Raw genomic sequence first — 17061 nt, forward strand, 5'->3', positions numbered from 1 at the left:
CTTTCCGCCATTCAAGAGAAATGCATATGCAGATACCACTCGCGCATGCGCAGTCAGTCACATGCATAACTCATACGCCACGGTGGCCGCGAGTGACTTCTGTCGTTAATAGATGGTGTTGTGTGTAATGACAACGACAACAATAAACATTTTTAATCGTGGCTGATAGCAATTTATTGCAGCTCCATTTGCCATGCAATCGGCGTAAGTAATAAAAGTCGCGGCGGTTAAGGGGTTATTGGAGGGGGTTGGCGGCGCATGGCAAAATGCAAATGTAGCAGATTATTACTGCCTTTGATAACGTGATTGGCAATGTCAAGGTGCGTGCGGTAGCCGTCAGCGAAAAACGCAATAAATATCACGCGTTCATATGCACAATCATACGCATGTAACGGTATAGGCACGCACAACAGTGGAAATGGGCTCAAGTTTATTGGCCGTGTGATTGCTCTTGAAGCCGCGTGTATATGCCAACTATTGTCGGTGCTGGAAATATTGTTAAATGCAAAAATTAAACGAATTTAATGCAAACTGAAATCGTGTTCTTACACAATTATCAAGACCATCAAACTAGCTAAACTTATTTATATTGTGCAAATACTTCGACTTCAAAAATTATATATTCATACATTAGGGGGAGCAATAAAAAAAGCTGATATTGTAGTGTGAAGTGCAAATATCCAGACACTTTCTCATCCATTGTCCAGCCTGTGAAATATTGAGGCTGAAACATCTTGGTAATCTTAGCTTCGGTTAACCAAAATACCTAGCCGAATAATCTCCCTGAACATTAATACACTTGCTAAAACGATCATCCAATCTGTGGATCCCATCCCTGAAGTGAGAATCCGGAAGATCTGCAAATACGCTTCAACAGCCGTTATGACCTCTTCATTTGATGAAAAACGCTTGCCACGCATACATGTTTTGAGTTTTGGAAACAAATGGAAGTCGCTGAGGACCAAATCTGGTGAATACGGTGGATGCTCCAACAATTCGAACTTTAATTCATGGATTTTAGCCATTGTCAAAATGCTCTTGTGCCAAGGTGCATGGCCCTGATAAAAAGGATTTTTTTTCTTCTGAAAACCGGGTCTTTTTTCTGGAACTTTTTCCCTCAACTGGTTTAAAAGGTTGCAATAATATTCAGAATTAATTGTTTAACCAGTTTGCAAGTAATCCACAAGTAAAATTCCTCTCACATCCCAAAAAAACGGATGCCATAACCTTCTTAGGCGATTTGGCGAGACGAACTCATTTCGAAGCCAAACAGCCAGGTTTTTCAATTCAACAACATGACATAATTGTGACTCACACTGCCTAGTGAAAATTGTAAAGCTTCTAAATCTCTCTCAGTCAATCGACGATCTTCCAAAACCATATCCCGTATTGGCTATGATTTCTGGTGTTTCAAAGCTTGTACGACCACGCTTAAGTTCAGCAACTCATCTTTCTACTATTCTAATTGTAGGTGAACAATCATTATACACTTTTAACATTCGTTTGTGAATTTCTTTTGGTGCTACAACTTCCAAAAATAAGAATTTTATCACTGCACGATTTTCAATATACACTAAATGGCTTGTAAACAAAGAATGTATTGACAGATTGAAATGACACTTCACAAACGTTCATATGAAGAGTGTACCAACAAAACAAAAACAATTTTAAGCTCGTAGCTACGCCTTCTCTTATCGAACGACAAAACTTATTGAACAACCTGGTACAAGGATATTTTATATAGATAAAGATTCAGTTTAATCCATAAATTTGATATTAGTTTTTTTTCTTTTTGCTATATACATTCATATTATCTTTCAAAACCTTATATATTTTTACAGATTTCCCCGTGAACAACAAACTCTGCCGAACCACTTCTATTTTACGGACTATGAGCGCCACAATGCGGAAATCGCTGCTTTTCATTTGGATCGGTGAGTGAAAGAACAGATGAAACTGGCACGAATTCTACCATATATCGTTATCCAGGCTTATGTAGAGAGCGATATGTATATATACCGCTGAATTGAAATAATGATTAATGAGTATAAATTTCACTCACTCATTTCGCACGCACATTCGCTCAGCCGATATTCATTTTATATTCATTTTCTTATTTTGGGCTCTTCATTGTTCATTCATACATATTATTATCCATTATCTGGCTGTAATTAAAAAGATGCGGCTTAAAAGAAAATCGTTTTTCATCCTTGCAAAATCCTTTTTATTTATGAATTGAATGTAAAGGCGAGTAAAAATTCTTAATCCTGGAAATTTTTAATTTTCAAATGAAAATTTTAATATTCAAATGAACTTAAATGCATAAAGCAGAAATTTTGCTCGAAAAAGGAAATCGAAAGCAATGCAATTTACTGGTGAAATTGATATTCAAATTGATTGCAATGTTGTCGCCTTTCTTAAAATCTTTACTCAATAACATAAAATCGTGGCGCGTGAAGACTATGCATGCTTAATCTTGGATTTTTTTCTGGGACAGCAAAACATTCCCCTGCCTTGGCTCAAAATCCCAAAGAGAACATGAATTACGCTTTAATTTTTACAAGTATTTGTACTCCAGCGGAGTGCAAACATGTAGGGTATACATGTGCACCTTCAACCACCTTCCTGCCCGTTCCTTTTCCCGTTTTTCTGTTTTCTCTTCTTGCTACAATCAAAAACGAGGCATAACAGAGAAAGTTACATGAACAACAGAGGGCCATTTAGACCTCAATTCATTCCATAGGCAGTATAGTAGAGGTATGGTCGCCTTTGCTGCCCACTCTCGACTATTTTTCCACTTTTAAGTGTGCCTTTGGTAAGGAGTTTCTTACATGTGCTCTCATGTAGACAGAGCGATATTCTAAATTTTACAAGCCTCTAGACACACTCGCAAACATTTAATTCATTTTATTTGTATTTGTGGCACATTAATTCAACTCAAGCATTATGGTATGCCATTTTTTAGTTCGTGTTCTCGAAAGAAACACATGTAGCCTCCGCTGCTACATCTTTTTTAATTCCTCCAACAAGCAACCATCCATTTGGCATTACAACGATTACAACAAGCGCTTATTCATCGTACATTGCATTTTATTGCCATTACACCGTCGCTTAATGTGTTTCTTGCCATTTTCTTGTGTGTGTTGCTATTATTTCAAATGTACAGTTATGTGTCTTTTATTCGCAGAATTTTGGGTTTTCGCCGCGCCATGCCCGTCACCGGTCGCCTGCTGAACATTACAACGGAAATTTATCAAGTCGCCGACGACAATTTATTACGGACCTTCTTCGTCTCGCCCTCGTCGAACTTGTGCTTCCACGGCAAGTGCTCCTACTACTGTGACACGGGGCATGCCGTTTGCGGTAACCCGGACATGTTGGAGGGTTCATTTGCCGCCTTCCTGCCCAGCTTCGAGCAGACAGGACGAAAGGTGAGTGTGATTCCATCTTCATTTGTTTGTACGGTTGTGTGTGATGTGCGCATTCTGTTTAAAATAAAAACTCGAATTAGCCGCGAGTCTCTGGCAGAATGAGTAATGTGTAATTAGAAGTGGTTTCAGTAAGAAACAATTAGTAATGGTTAAGTGTTGGTTAGGGTGAGTACCAAGGGTAATTATTATCACCGTTGTTTCGAGTATTTTTCAACTCAAATTGATTGAGCTTCAAAGAAAGAACGTATGTGCTTTGTGCTTTCCCATAGCAAAAACTGACCCTCAGTAAAATACAGGGACAGTTGATTGTCATAACCTTTCCTTCAAGCGAATTACACTTCAATAATCACTTGGGTCCGCACTATAGGGTGGATGCATTAGAACCTCCCAAACAAGCTCCGAGAGTTTCGATTTTGTTGTGATACAGCAGAGATGCACAGATGGTGATTCGGTTCGGGATTGGTTTTTGTGTTAACTCATCAAGCTTCCATACATCTTCTTTCCTCCCTCTCTTTATTTTTCTTCTTCTTTACGTAGACCCCACCCACGCAGTTATAGCCGACTTAACAACAGCGGGCTGTTGGTAATTTTTCTTGGGGGCGCTTTTTACGTGGCGGGTCCCAAACCCAGCGCTCAACCCTTAAGAGGGATACTTCGCCTATCACTTTAGCTCGCCTTCAAACGGATGTTCTTTTTCTACCCAAAGGATACTTGGTCGAAGACCGTAAGTCGTGAGCTGCTTGAGCCATATGTTAAAGAATCGTTTCTGGCCACTTCCAAGAATCAGAGGACTTTCGCCACTAGCGTGAACTTTTACATGTGACTGCAGCTTCTCCTTTTTACCAGACTTATTAACTTTGAAAGTTCATATCACACGGTTCATAAGTTCTAAGTTATAAGATTTCCTCCAGCATGATTATAGTTTGCAGTTCCTCAAGCGTTTCTATTCCATTTATAGAGTCAATTATTTTGAAAATTTAATTCGAGTTCTCAAATGTTATTAACTTCTTTGCTTTCCTATTTATACCTCTATAATTACAACTAATCGGATTCGCAAAATTGAAGAAAAAGAAAAATAACAAGATACATAAAAGTCAACTTGCACGAAAAGCACATTGCCAGCACAACAAGAACAACAGTGCATAAACAGCAAAATAATAAAGGATTTTGAATACTTATGCACTTCCATGAATATATATTTTCATAGCTTACTATTTAAAGAGCAAAAACTGAAAGGAATTCAAAACGGCAGCGCAACAAATGTTAATAAGAATGGGAGGAGAGAGAGAGAAAGATCGGAGTCCCAGCGCGTTGCCAAACAAAACGCTGGTGTTTCTGTAAACAAAACTAAGTAATGTTCATAACAATAATAATAATCCACAAAGGACCACTTCCGCCGGCGCTGGCTTTACAATGCTGCTCCTTCCGGCGCTTCCCGTCGAGGGGCTGTCGCCGCAGCCGCTTGCTTTACGAGTGCAAGCATTTCCTCCGCGCAGGCCTTCCTTGTTACGTTTGCTTATATATATGTATGTGTGTGTGTGTGCAGCTCTTCTTTATATGACATTCTGCTTTGGCGCTGTGCAATGCGGTGAATACAACGGGAATCACAACTGAAAAGTTAAAATTAATCCAACCTGGCCCCGGTGGTGCGCACACAAAACCCTAACGGTACTTTTGCTGAAATATGTGCACAACAACAAATTGAAAAGCAGCTACAAAATAGCTTAAGAATAAAATTATTTTAGCATGTGAAGTAAGTGAAACAGCAAAAATTATCTAGCAACCAAAAAACAAAGCAGAAGAAGAAGAGAAAAGAAGAAACTGCAATCAAACTGGTATAATAACTAAGCAGGAAAAGTTACACGCGCAAAAAGTCGGCGATATTGTTTGCTCGCACTTTTCAGTTTCCATATGCAATCGCCGACTCACTCTGCTCTTTCGCCAGCCTTCGCGCTCCACTTTCCTTAAACCCCACTATTTGCATTATCCGCACTTTCCCCCTCCCATTCGCTCCGTTTGTTCTGTTTGTATTGTCGTTATTTTTTCATCGGCTTTCTTAAAAGCAAAAGCTTTCAACTTAAGGTTCTTAAGGGCGTAAAAGCTCAAGCGAACGGTCAAAGGCAAACGGTCGAAATGCAGTCGAGCTGGCCCTCAAGTGTTACCTAGATTTTTCCAACTTTTTTGCAAGTTTTTTCCAATTTGCGTTTTTCACAAAGTTTTCTTTCATCGCGGTGTTTGTTTGTCTGGCTTTTGTTTTCTTTTGTTCGCTTTCAGTTTAAGTGCCATGTAATTGAATTAAAACATTTACCTAAAGTTAATCTTAAATCAAGTCCCTTTGAGGGTGAGCCAACACTTGAATAATTACGTGCGAATAAAGTGGCGCTAAATATTTTGCGGTAGGGAATTATTATTTTTTTTAATTATTTAAATAGTTTAATTAGGAATTTGGGGCGACGGCTGAAATCTGATATTGAACACATTCAAATGCATATAACGTAGAATATAATTTGAAGGACATTTCAACTCAAGTGGGCAAGAAAACAGTAAGACTTTGCTTATAATTTTTAAGTTTTTAATTTATTATTCAAAATCTATGTCTTCATCCTCAAAGTAATTCCCCTTTAGCCCCAATACACTTGCTCAAACGCTTTTTCCAATCCTCGAAACAGTTGTTAAAGACAATTTCACGTTTAATGTCTCCAATTGACTCAAAACGTTTTCCCCGGAGCGGTCGTTTGACTTTTGACTATTAGTACATGGAGCTAAATCAGGCGAATGCGGTGATTACAGCCCGACATTGGTTGAAAATTTGGCGAAAAACTTACGAAGAATCAACGCAGTATTCGACGGTGTATTATCGTGGTACAAAAACCAAGAATTGTCGGCCCATAATTTCGGCCTCTTTTGACAAATACCTGCGCGCAAAAGACGTATAACACTCAAATAGTATTCCTTGCACCAAGGCAATCAAAGAAACTGTCAACATTACCTTGATTTTTGACTTGCTCTGACATGATTTTTTCGGCTTCGGCTCACCTTTGCCACTATATTCGACCGGTTGAACATCTATTTCCGGGTCGTAAGCTTGGATCTAAGACTCATCGCCAGTAATAATACGTCTCATTACATCCTGACAGTCAAAAAGTATTGTTTTACTAACGTTAACGCGACGATGTATTTCGAAAAAATTGAGTGATTTTGGTCGACTCGTGTTTTCACTCTTCTTAGGCTTAAATGATGTTTCAAAATGGTTTTCAATGATCCTTCCGATATTTCAACGAGGCCAGTAAGATCTCTGTCACTGACAGTCATTCCAACCTAGAAAAAAATATTTCGATGAATGGTGGTTTTCGCTCGAATTTTTATTAAAAAGTCTTACTATTTTTTGCCCATAGTAGTACACACTAAGGCCTGACAGTGGTCGCGTAAAATAAAAATGCTTTGTTTATTTGACCTAAATCCGATATTAAAATCGAATATATGAAATAGTGCGATCCCAGTACCATCTTTCGGTTATAGAATTGCTCTAAATATGCTGGGCAATGCTTTTGTTCAATTTTCCTCATACGAAGGTACATTGTCAAGAAGTATGCTCCCCTTTTCTACTATAACTCCGTTTATACTCTTTAGACGAAATATATTTTCCTTCTGTTTCTCTGCTCTCTCTGAACATACACGGAGGTCGAACATGGTCGAATGATTTCATTTCTTCAATAATAATTTTATAAATTCATTCTCACAAAAGCAACAGTCTTCATTAACCATTTCTCATGGTTTCTCACTTTTTCTAAGCAATCGCCTGTGTATTGGCAGAACAAGCTTGCAAGTTATGTTCGACGAAAGTTCCATATTCTCTGTTTACATTTGAAATTATCTCGATTGAATTCGAATTTTAAGCACCGCTGAACTACTACTGCCACAACTACTCACTCATTCGCAATTGCTGGAATCGCACGTTGTCTAACTATTTATTTGGTAGTTGCAGATAGCAAGGCGTGGTGCGCTTCCGCCTCCCCACCGCTGCGCAGCCAGCATTTAAATTGCAAAAGTGATTTACAATGCGCCAGTCAGCAAAGTTATTTCGCCAAACTCGGCCCGCAGCAGCCAAACAAGTTTTGCGCAGCGTTTTGACCAACTTTGCTGACTACCAAGAAGGGATCCGCTTCCGCAGACTTTCATGACATTTACACACACACATACATATGTGCATGTATAACCATTTAAAAGTGATGTATTCAAATAGCCTGCGAGAGTATTTACTTTACCATGTAACTGTGTGTGTGTGTGTGGTTTGGTAGTGCGCTTGTGGCGCAACTTTTCGGCGATTTAGTGCATCACTGGCTGACTGCTCTTACCTGTCGGCGCTGACGTTGAAAGCAATTCAAGAATTTCTTTTCGCATTTCCTCTCGTCTTCGCTTTGATTTTCATACCACGGCATTTCAGCTTGACTATAATTTATTTTCATTTTCGTCTGCATTTAATATTTCTGCTGTGAAGGGTTTCTTTTCTTTCCGGTTATTAAGTAATTTCATATTTTCAACTGATGCCGCCTAATTTATTGTGCGAAACTTTTCTTTGAACTTAACTATTCCCCAATCCGCAGCTCAGACGTCTTCGCTCTAGCTTGTATATACACATCATTAAACCAATAAGAAAGCGAGCGATTTTTGCAACGACTCCTTCTACTGCCTCATTCCCTTTTGCTTTAAGTTTGTGTTGCGCGCCGCCGACATCCTTCTTTCTTTCTTCTTAATTTGCGCAAATCCTTTGGCGCCCGAGTTGACCGCAGCCGTTGTTGCTGTTGCGATTCAATTTGTGTTTGTTGCACTTCAACACTGAGCTCTGCCATAAGAAAGCTGTTGTCTTTGGGCTGGCGCGCAGCCGCACCGGTGCTGCTTACGGCCTCAGCGCCTCGCTTCGGGTTGCGGATCAGCAATTCGCGTTGGCGCTTGCCATTTAGGAGTGAGATTTACACTTTTCTCTGCTCAAAGTGCCCGTGTACTGCTGGCTGTGTGTGTGTGCGTGTGGGTGTTTATTCGCAATTTTCCATAACCGAAATTTTTTGCATTTTTCCCTTTTACCTTTTGCTCATTTAAATAACTAATTATTATTTAACTGGCTGAGAAATTGAAACTTCATCTTCACTTTTGACTCTTTTTCCTTCTCTTTTGCAACTCTTTGCAGGTTTGGCGGCATCCTTGGCGCCGCTCGTACCATAAGCGCAGGAAGGCTCAGTGGGAGACAGATTCCAATTACTGCTCCATTGTAAGTAAAAGCGACTTTCTAAAGCACCTTGTAAAGAATCATTTGGTAATTATTTTTAAATTTTAAGTATTTGCCAGAAAGGGAGCCAAACGGGCTAAAAACTTAAAGTCGACGTAATTACAAGTTTTCGCCAAAGGACTATTGGCCATTAAAGTGAAATTAAAATTAAAAAAAAAAATTAAAATTAAATTGATGCTTGTGCAACAGTTTTCTACCGAAAATGCTTGTGAGACTTTGTCTTTCGTTTTTGCATTTTGTGTTTGTTGCATATTTCTTCGGCGAACTCTTCACGAATGCTGCAGTGCAAGCTCAAAGAACTTATTTCCAAGCAGTAAAAATTGTCTTTTGCATTTCTCTCCCTTTTATATAGTATAATAACGGTATATTATAAATAACGGTCGGTAGTTATATTCTTAACGGTTCATTGTAATTGAAGTCATGGATGACCAAAGCACTTAAAAAGTCAAAATTATATAAATTCTATTAGAAATTGTTTTATTTTGAAATTGCATTTAAATGCTATAACAATTTCTTATCCTGAAGGTTCGCGAAATACCTCCATATGACGAAGGTCGACGGTTACTGGATCTGATGGATATGGCTATATTTGACTTCTTAACCGGAAATATGGACAGACATCATTATGAAACATTCAAGTGAGTACCAAAACAAAGATAAAATAACTGCTGAATGTCTTGAGCTAATACGTATAAATGATTGTTGTTTTTACTATTTGAATCATGCAATTATATCCTGGTTGACCCAGAAATCCAAAGTTAAAGATTTTTTGACAAATGGGGGACCTTATCCGGCCACTATCAGAGTACAAAATGCCGCCATGTAGAGGCTGAATGATTCCCGTCCCTTTTCCTCACTCATTATAATAAGCTTATGATTTCAAAAAACTTACTCTGCTGGATTGTCTGAGAAATTTTACACATAAAATTAAAGCGTTACATAGGTTTCACGGCTCTTTATTGCCTTATTTATTTCTATAACATCTCTAAAATATTACCTTTAACTATTAAGTTGACTTCAGTAATAGTTTTGGATATACAAACCTAAAAAGTTTGCATGAGCGAAGTCAGCTACACAGTTACTGTGTTTTGAAAGTCGGTTGTGAAGATTTCTCGCGACCTATTAAATAGATTTTAACACAAGTTTACACAACTTTAATGAAAGTTTTAATAGTTTTCTGAAATGTAGCGGTTTATTCAATCAGTTTAATGAGCTTAAAATATATACGTTATTTTTTATTCAAAACTACATATATTTTTCAAATTGAGTGCAGTTGGAACTTCTTAGTAACTTCGGAAAAAGTGAATAGTACGCTGAAATGTAAAACTGGTGGCTTTTCGATCCGGTAGCCAAAATATAGATGAAAATTCTTATGCTGCAATCTAGTACTACAGATAACCATGTTTCGAGCTCTGGCGTAGTCGATCAGCCTCAACCCATTTGGAGATGTTTCTTAATAATAAGGTTGAATTTCCCGACTGTTGTGCCAAAGATACCTTCTTTGCCCATCCTGAGGTTAAAGTCGCCGAGCACGATTTTGACATCGTGGCGGGGTAGCTCTCAAAGGTATATTTGGTCTCATCGTCCTTTTCTTCCGTCGGGGCGTGGGCGCAAATCAGCGATAAGTTGAAGAACTTTGCTTTGATGCGAAGTCTCTCATCCGAGCTGTCGATCAGTTTTCAATAAGGCGTTTTTGTACGAGGCGGGTCCCAAATCCAGCGCGCAACCCTGAGTAAGGATGGTTCGCCTTCTTACTTTGGCTGCCCAGAGGATAGTAAAACTAAATAAAAGCCATTTTTGATGTCCAAAAATTTAATTTCGATACGTCTCAAACTCTCAAACAAATATGGTATCACAGAAGAGTTTGACTTATGGTTTCGAAAATATGTGTGAATAGTATGTTTAACCCTCGAAAATGTTAATATTAGAAAACATAAGTTAACTGGGTTTGAATTTTGACTGCACTCTGCTCATTTAAGCGTTGCTTCCTTTTCTTTTCGCATAATAATTTCTTTTTGACACTTTCTAACACATGAGTGACACTTGAACTAATAAAATTTACCAAAGTTTTATTTGCTTTTCTTCACTGTTTGGGCGGTTAATTTTAAGAAACCTCGTAGGAAATTCAATTATAGCAAACTCTTAAATAATTAGCTCGTTAGCTAGTAGTCTAAAGCTTGTTTCTAATAGTAACTTGAAGAGATTTTTCGTATATGAAAAGAAAGTGTGTTAGAAGACTAAACTTATGATGGCAATCGTGTTAATGTTTCATTACAAAATTTATGATATTCTTTTAAAGAGAAAATTACTAGAATTATAATTCTGTTTTTGTATCTTCAGTAAGCCCTCAGTTTCGGTTTTTGGCCTTCTTGCTCGTGCTGCAATTATATTCAGACTTTCTGCGAGTGCACACAGTTCATCTATTTCGATGTTCGCTTTGTTGCACCAGCGCCTTAATACCTAACCGCGAGCGCTGCAATATTTGCGGTTGGCTCAATGCTGTTACTCAGATGTCACAATAATTTTAATTAACTTTTAATGAGCTGCGCAGCTCGCCCGCAACTTGCCCGCTTCGCTTTGCCACAACTTGCTTGCCACTCAGCGCACAAATTGAAACGAAAGGATAGTTTTGGCGCTACTTTTTTGCAAATATTCGCCAAACGCTTGTGTGTGTGTGGCAGTAAGCGAGTAGTCGTAAGTTTATTTGTACATTTCTTGGCAAGAAGCTGTTGGAAACTGTCGTTACTTTTCATTGTGCTGCGGTCTACGTCCGCTCCACGTCGCCTCGACTGCTCGGCGGGCCAGTGGAGCTCGTCTTTTCGCCGTTCAATTAAATTTGTTAAAAATCGCATTTTCTGATTTTTCTTTTCGACAATTTGACGCATTTTAATTGCAATTTACTGAGCAGCTGAGTCCCCGAATTTGTGACGTGATCTTTTATGGGTTTTTATTCATGCAAATAACTGTTGTTGCTTCTAAGTTCCATTAAGCGGACTCTAGCACGCATTCGACTTTCGCTGTGTTTGCGTGTGAGTGTGTCTGGATGTCTGGGTGTGGGTGTGCGAGAGTAGCAAACTTTTCGAATAGTTTTAGTTACAGTAAATAAATGTTTGTGGCTGCTTAAGAGCGGAAATTTACGAGCCAGATAAGCGAAGTTGTGCCCAACAATGCTGCACAGCTGCAATCTGCCACTTTGTACAACTAATTCCTTGACAGGCATAAAAGATTTGGATATCGAAAGTGCTGGAAATTTTGCCAAAGAAATTTGCGATAATAAAAGGAATAAATGAAAGTTGAAAACTTGTCAGGAAGTTATTTGAAATTTGGCAGAGTAAATTTTTAATTTTTAATTAAGCCACGCATTTAAGTGTTGTAATTCAATTAGCCTAGTGTTGGCAGCGACGCACCAACACTCGCACTCACAGCAATACACTGCGGTTATCAGACAGCAACAAAAATGTTTAGGCTCATGTTCATCGCTCTCGACGTTGCTTATTGAATTCCAAAATGCACCATTCATAGCTCCAATTGAAGCTGCCTCAACTCGCTTCGCATTAATATGCGCATAAATGAACTCGATGCCCTTGTTTTTGTTGTTGATGGTTGTGCTTATACATCATAATTTCTATGTTTAATGCGATTGGATTACTGCCACTTAAAGGGCTAGTAGCTTACTCCGCTTGAATTGTTTGAGAAATACCAAAATACCAAAATGCACTTTGCGCATTATGAGTGCAAACAAATTCCGAAGACTGCTTGCGCTTGAGAGCAACACAATTCATCAGAGACTACAACTTCAATGAGATATTGGAAATTTCGCCTCAATAAAAATATAATTGCACATTATCCTGGATAGGTATAGTGTTGCCATATAGCCACTTAAATCATTCGATTTCCTTGAAATCTACGAATTTTGCCATCTGAACAAACCAAAGTGATGCATTTAAAATGCTCGCGCAAACCGAATTCATATAACAATTTTTCCTAGATTTCCTAGATTTGTCCAATATTTTTTAAGTTGATGTGAAGTTTGAACTCCGTCAGTCAATTAGTGTGTTTGACAGCAAAACGTCATCCGGTAGTGGTCACAGATGAGATGCTCGACAACACAACTGGGGTTCTTGCATAATTATCATTATCAAAACGTGGGCTTATAAATCTGTAACTGTATAACAACAACAATCTAAGGATCTGCTCTTGAAAAATAAGCCAATATCGAGCCGAAGCTAATGTACGTCACAAGCGTATGGAAAATTGTATTAATGGTTGGGATGCTTGTACTGGACCAGGAGCCTACTTTGAAGGCGATAGCAAAGACTTGTATTAAAAAACGTGAAAATGTCCTCGGCTAAAAGCAGCCTTTTACAAAAACTGTTTTCTCATATAAAAAATTAAGTATTTTATCAGAATTTTTTATTTTTACAAACATTGTTTTTTTCAAATATTTGTAAACGAAAAAAAGTCCTTCGCCCAAGTCCTTAAGAATTATATCGCGAAGACCTGTGTAAAATTCCACGAAAATCAGCTGAGTAGTTCTCGAGAAATCTTGCCAACCAACTTCAAGAACACAATTTCGAGAAAAATACGTTTAAAGACGGTGCACTTAGCCTAGCTAACCTCGTGCGCAGAAGCCCCCAAGGCTGTATCTCCAAAACTGTTACTCGAATCAACTTAAAAAGATAGGACAATATTCTGGAGGTGCTGTAGAATTTAATAGAACAATAAAAAATATCGATCTTTTGAAATTCGTATACACATTTAACTTCTTAAATCCAAACAAACTATCTTCTTTCTGTAATACTTAAAAGTAGAGCATAAATATTAATTGCACAGAATAAATCGGTTCAATTGGGATCATTAAAGACAATATTGCACGGTGAAGACTCTGATCATCAGAAATTAAATTATTTAAATTATGGCTCCCAGGAATAGTCTGCTAGTTATATGCGTTCGCTTTAATCGCAGCTAATAAGATTGTAAGAGCGCATAAGCAGCTGTCGAAAATTAGTCGCAATTACAGCAATGCAGGCACAATACAATTACTAAAGCAGTAATGGCTTGGAAAGCATTTGCATTACTTGCAGCGACGCATGCGAAAATTATTCATAATCCACCGCTCCCACACAGCAGCGCACCAATACACTTAGGCATGAATATGCATTGAGCGGATTGAGCTGGTTGAGCGGGCATTGAAACCCCCATATGCAGATTGCTGCGGTAATGAAGCGTGCGGCAGATAAAGCACATGCTTGTCTGTGGGTGTGTGTACGTTCATTTGCATTGAACGCCGATACTCAAAAGCATATCGGCAGCCGACTATGCGAGCAATAGCAAGCGCAAAGGGCGCGCTGAACGGTGGGCGGTTGCCCTGTGTCAGCTCGCCGCTGCATTTTCGCTTACTGGCTCGCCATAGCACCTCCGCGAGGCAAGGCAGTTTTCCTTTATCGGCCCATTTAAGTGGAAAATCCGTTACTGTTTTCAATCGCCCACACACAAATAATCGGCCTGCCTTTGATCCTTTGTTGCCGGCTGTTGTCTCGATGCGGAATAACGGCATTTCCCCATTGCTCAAGTGCCTTCCTTTGTGTGGGCCTATCGAATTGTTTGCTGTGCTAGAAAATTACCTAAAACGCTTAAGGCGGCGCAACGCATTCAACTATTCAACAATTGTGGCATGCAAATGTGTTATTATATGTCGAAGTTACTCATACGCCACGTACGGCGCTTGGGCTTAATCCACTGCAAGTGCCGCTAATAATAGCGGGCATTCAGTGCGGTGCTTTATGATATTTGTAATTGAGAAACCGGTTGTGATTATATAAGTGCAATTTTCACAAATGCTGCAATAAAGTTTAGACTTTTGTGGGGCAAATGAGAAAATTCGGTAATTTGCTAAAATAGTGGACCGATATTAGCGGAAATTATTTCGTGGAATAAACTTTGAAGTTGCGACCATGAGCGAAGTAAAGTTGTAAGTTAAACTAGTAAACATTTGAATGTGAAATAAACCTCGAAAGCTAGTCCGCAACGGCTCTTTTTAAGCTAAAGTTTTAAAAAAAGATGCGAGGCTCTAGTCCATACGGCTAATCTTTCCAGTGTGCTAACCTATCATCACTTTGATTTGTTTTTTTATTTTATAACGACAGAAACGCTAGAGGCTTTGAAGTATTATTCCACTCCTAATAAGTGACATATTCTTATATGGTTACTTGAGTGTTCAGGAGATTACAGATAGAGGCTAGGAAGATTATGAAAACTAATCCTTTGAAATTAAGGCAAATACTTATGCTTTGAAATGTGAGAGATTTGATTGGAAAGACCCATAAGAAAACATTGGAGACCCTATAAAATATACATAAATGACGAGCTGAGTCGATTTAGCCATGTCCGTTTCTCCGTCGTAGTGAAGAAGTATCTCAGATTTTGAGATATTGAACTGAAATTTTGTATACAACTTTTCCTCTCCAAGTAGCTTCTTATTTGTCGCTACCGTCGATATCGGACCTCTATAGCATATGGTTGCCATATAAGCTGAGCCATCGGTTCATATAATAGGTTGTCAAAAAAGTCTTGCGGTATTTTTATTGAATTTTATTTATTTTTATTAATTTTTTAAAAGAAACGACAATCAATCAAACATGTGCGCGTGAAATGAGCTTTCCAAAAAGGTATAGCATGACCCGATGCGACGAAAAAAACTAGAACTACGCGCTTTCAGCGCCAGATATCGAAAATACCGCAAGACTTTTTTGACAACCCAATACATGTATGGAAAACTTTATCATTTCAGGAAATACATATCTTCAATAAATTTTGCATGGGTTATTATCCAAGGCAATGGTGTAATTGTTGAAGAAATTGTTCAGATTGAACAATTATAGCATATAGCTGTCATACAATATCATCTAAGAAATCTATTGAGTGAAAATCTGTTCAGTGAAAATTTTATTTAAAAATAAAGACGAAAACGTTTTTGTCGGTATAAGAATCCAGTTGATTGTTTTCCTTGGAAAAAATAACGAATTTATGGCTGTTTTTTCAGTTAGGTTAACAACATCTGTAAGTTCCAATTAAGGGGGGTAAGGTTTGACAACTTTTTTTTCCATTTTTTTTTATTGTTTTTTTTTCTGAACCATAAACATCTCAAGAATATTGTGTTAAAGTTTTAGGTCATTCGGAGAAAAACTAACGAAGTTACAGCAGGTTGAACCTAACTTAGGTTTGCACGCCTTCCAGCTACCTGTGCTGAGTGCACAAGACTTTGAATCGATTTTCCCAAATATGACATTTTTACAGTCGGTGACCAGCCTACAGAAAAAACTACTGCATCGATCGTTTTGAAATTTTGCAAAAATATTCTACTTATAGTATATAGCTCTCGAATGACGTCGAGTTTTTTTAAAAATTTTAATTTCTAAAAATTTTACAATAACAAATAAATCGATTTTTTCGTCTAAAATCGTCATTTTGGCTTGAAAAATGGTCTTTTTTTGTTAAATTCACGAAAAAAGGCCTTTTTTCAACGAAACAAACCTTACCCCCTCCCTTACCGAAAGAAGGAATCTTGGTTAGGTTTACCAGAACTTAGCTGACATTGAGAAAGTAGCCCGTAAGATTTGGCATTTTACTGAAAATGATAACCACAGTTGAGCTTTCCTAACTCGCATCAGTATAGTTCACAAAAAGCTTCGAGTTATGGCATGATATTTGTATGGAATTAGACTTCTAGTGCCAATTCAAGGGTTTGAGTCATGGAAGTTCAACTGTATAATATTTTTTTTGGGGATTGCGAATACATTCGTATGTGAAATATACCCAGTGAAATCTCCCATAAACCGGCACTGACGAACCAACCTTACGGTACAGCTATTCAAGTTGTTCGCTTAACGGAGCGTCCATTTAATACAGCTTCCACTGTATTTCGTATTTATGAATTGTTTAATTTATCATATCTACTAAGTTGCTTCAAACTGGACACAGTGTGCTAAATTTTGCTAAAATCGGTTAAGTAGTTTAGGAGTCCATCGCGGACAAACCACGTGACACGTAATTTTTTTGTATAAAGATTAGTAAATTTGAGAGTTTTAGTTTGACTTAAGTTGGAGAAGTAGTTTATTACAATTTTTATAATAGCTACTAAATTTTTAAATTTTCTTTCTCCACTAGACCAATAACTCAATTGCATAATGCTTTCGTTTTAGAATATTTGGCAATGACACATTCACATTGCATTTGGATCATGGACGTGGTTTTGGTAAACCCTTTCACGATGAATTAACAATTTTGGCGCCATTGCTGCAGTGTTGCATGATACGGACGACGACGTTGAAGCGAATATTGGAGTGA

The 17061-nt window shown here is 38.1% G+C and overlaps 1 protein-coding gene across 1 annotated transcript in view; it reads left to right on the forward strand.

Moving 5' to 3' along the window:
• Positions 1–17061, forward strand: part of LOC126751479 (extracellular serine/threonine protein CG31145) — a 43222-nt gene extending 26161 nt beyond the window's left edge. Inside the window, exons 5-9 of the mRNA XM_050461782.1 lie at positions 1842–1934; positions 3188–3431; positions 8617–8697; positions 9241–9353; positions 16917–17061. Coding sequence (XP_050317739.1) covers positions 1842–1934; positions 3188–3431; positions 8617–8697; positions 9241–9353; positions 16917–17061 — 676 coding nt within the window. The remainder of the gene's footprint in view (positions 1–1841; positions 1935–3187; positions 3432–8616; positions 8698–9240; positions 9354–16916) is intronic.

The sequence above is a fragment of the Bactrocera neohumeralis genome, chromosome 2, assembly GCF_024586455.1.
Source record: "Bactrocera neohumeralis isolate Rockhampton chromosome 2, APGP_CSIRO_Bneo_wtdbg2-racon-allhic-juicebox.fasta_v2, whole genome shotgun sequence".
Taxonomy (NCBI): Eukaryota; Metazoa; Arthropoda; class Insecta; order Diptera; family Tephritidae; genus Bactrocera; species Bactrocera neohumeralis.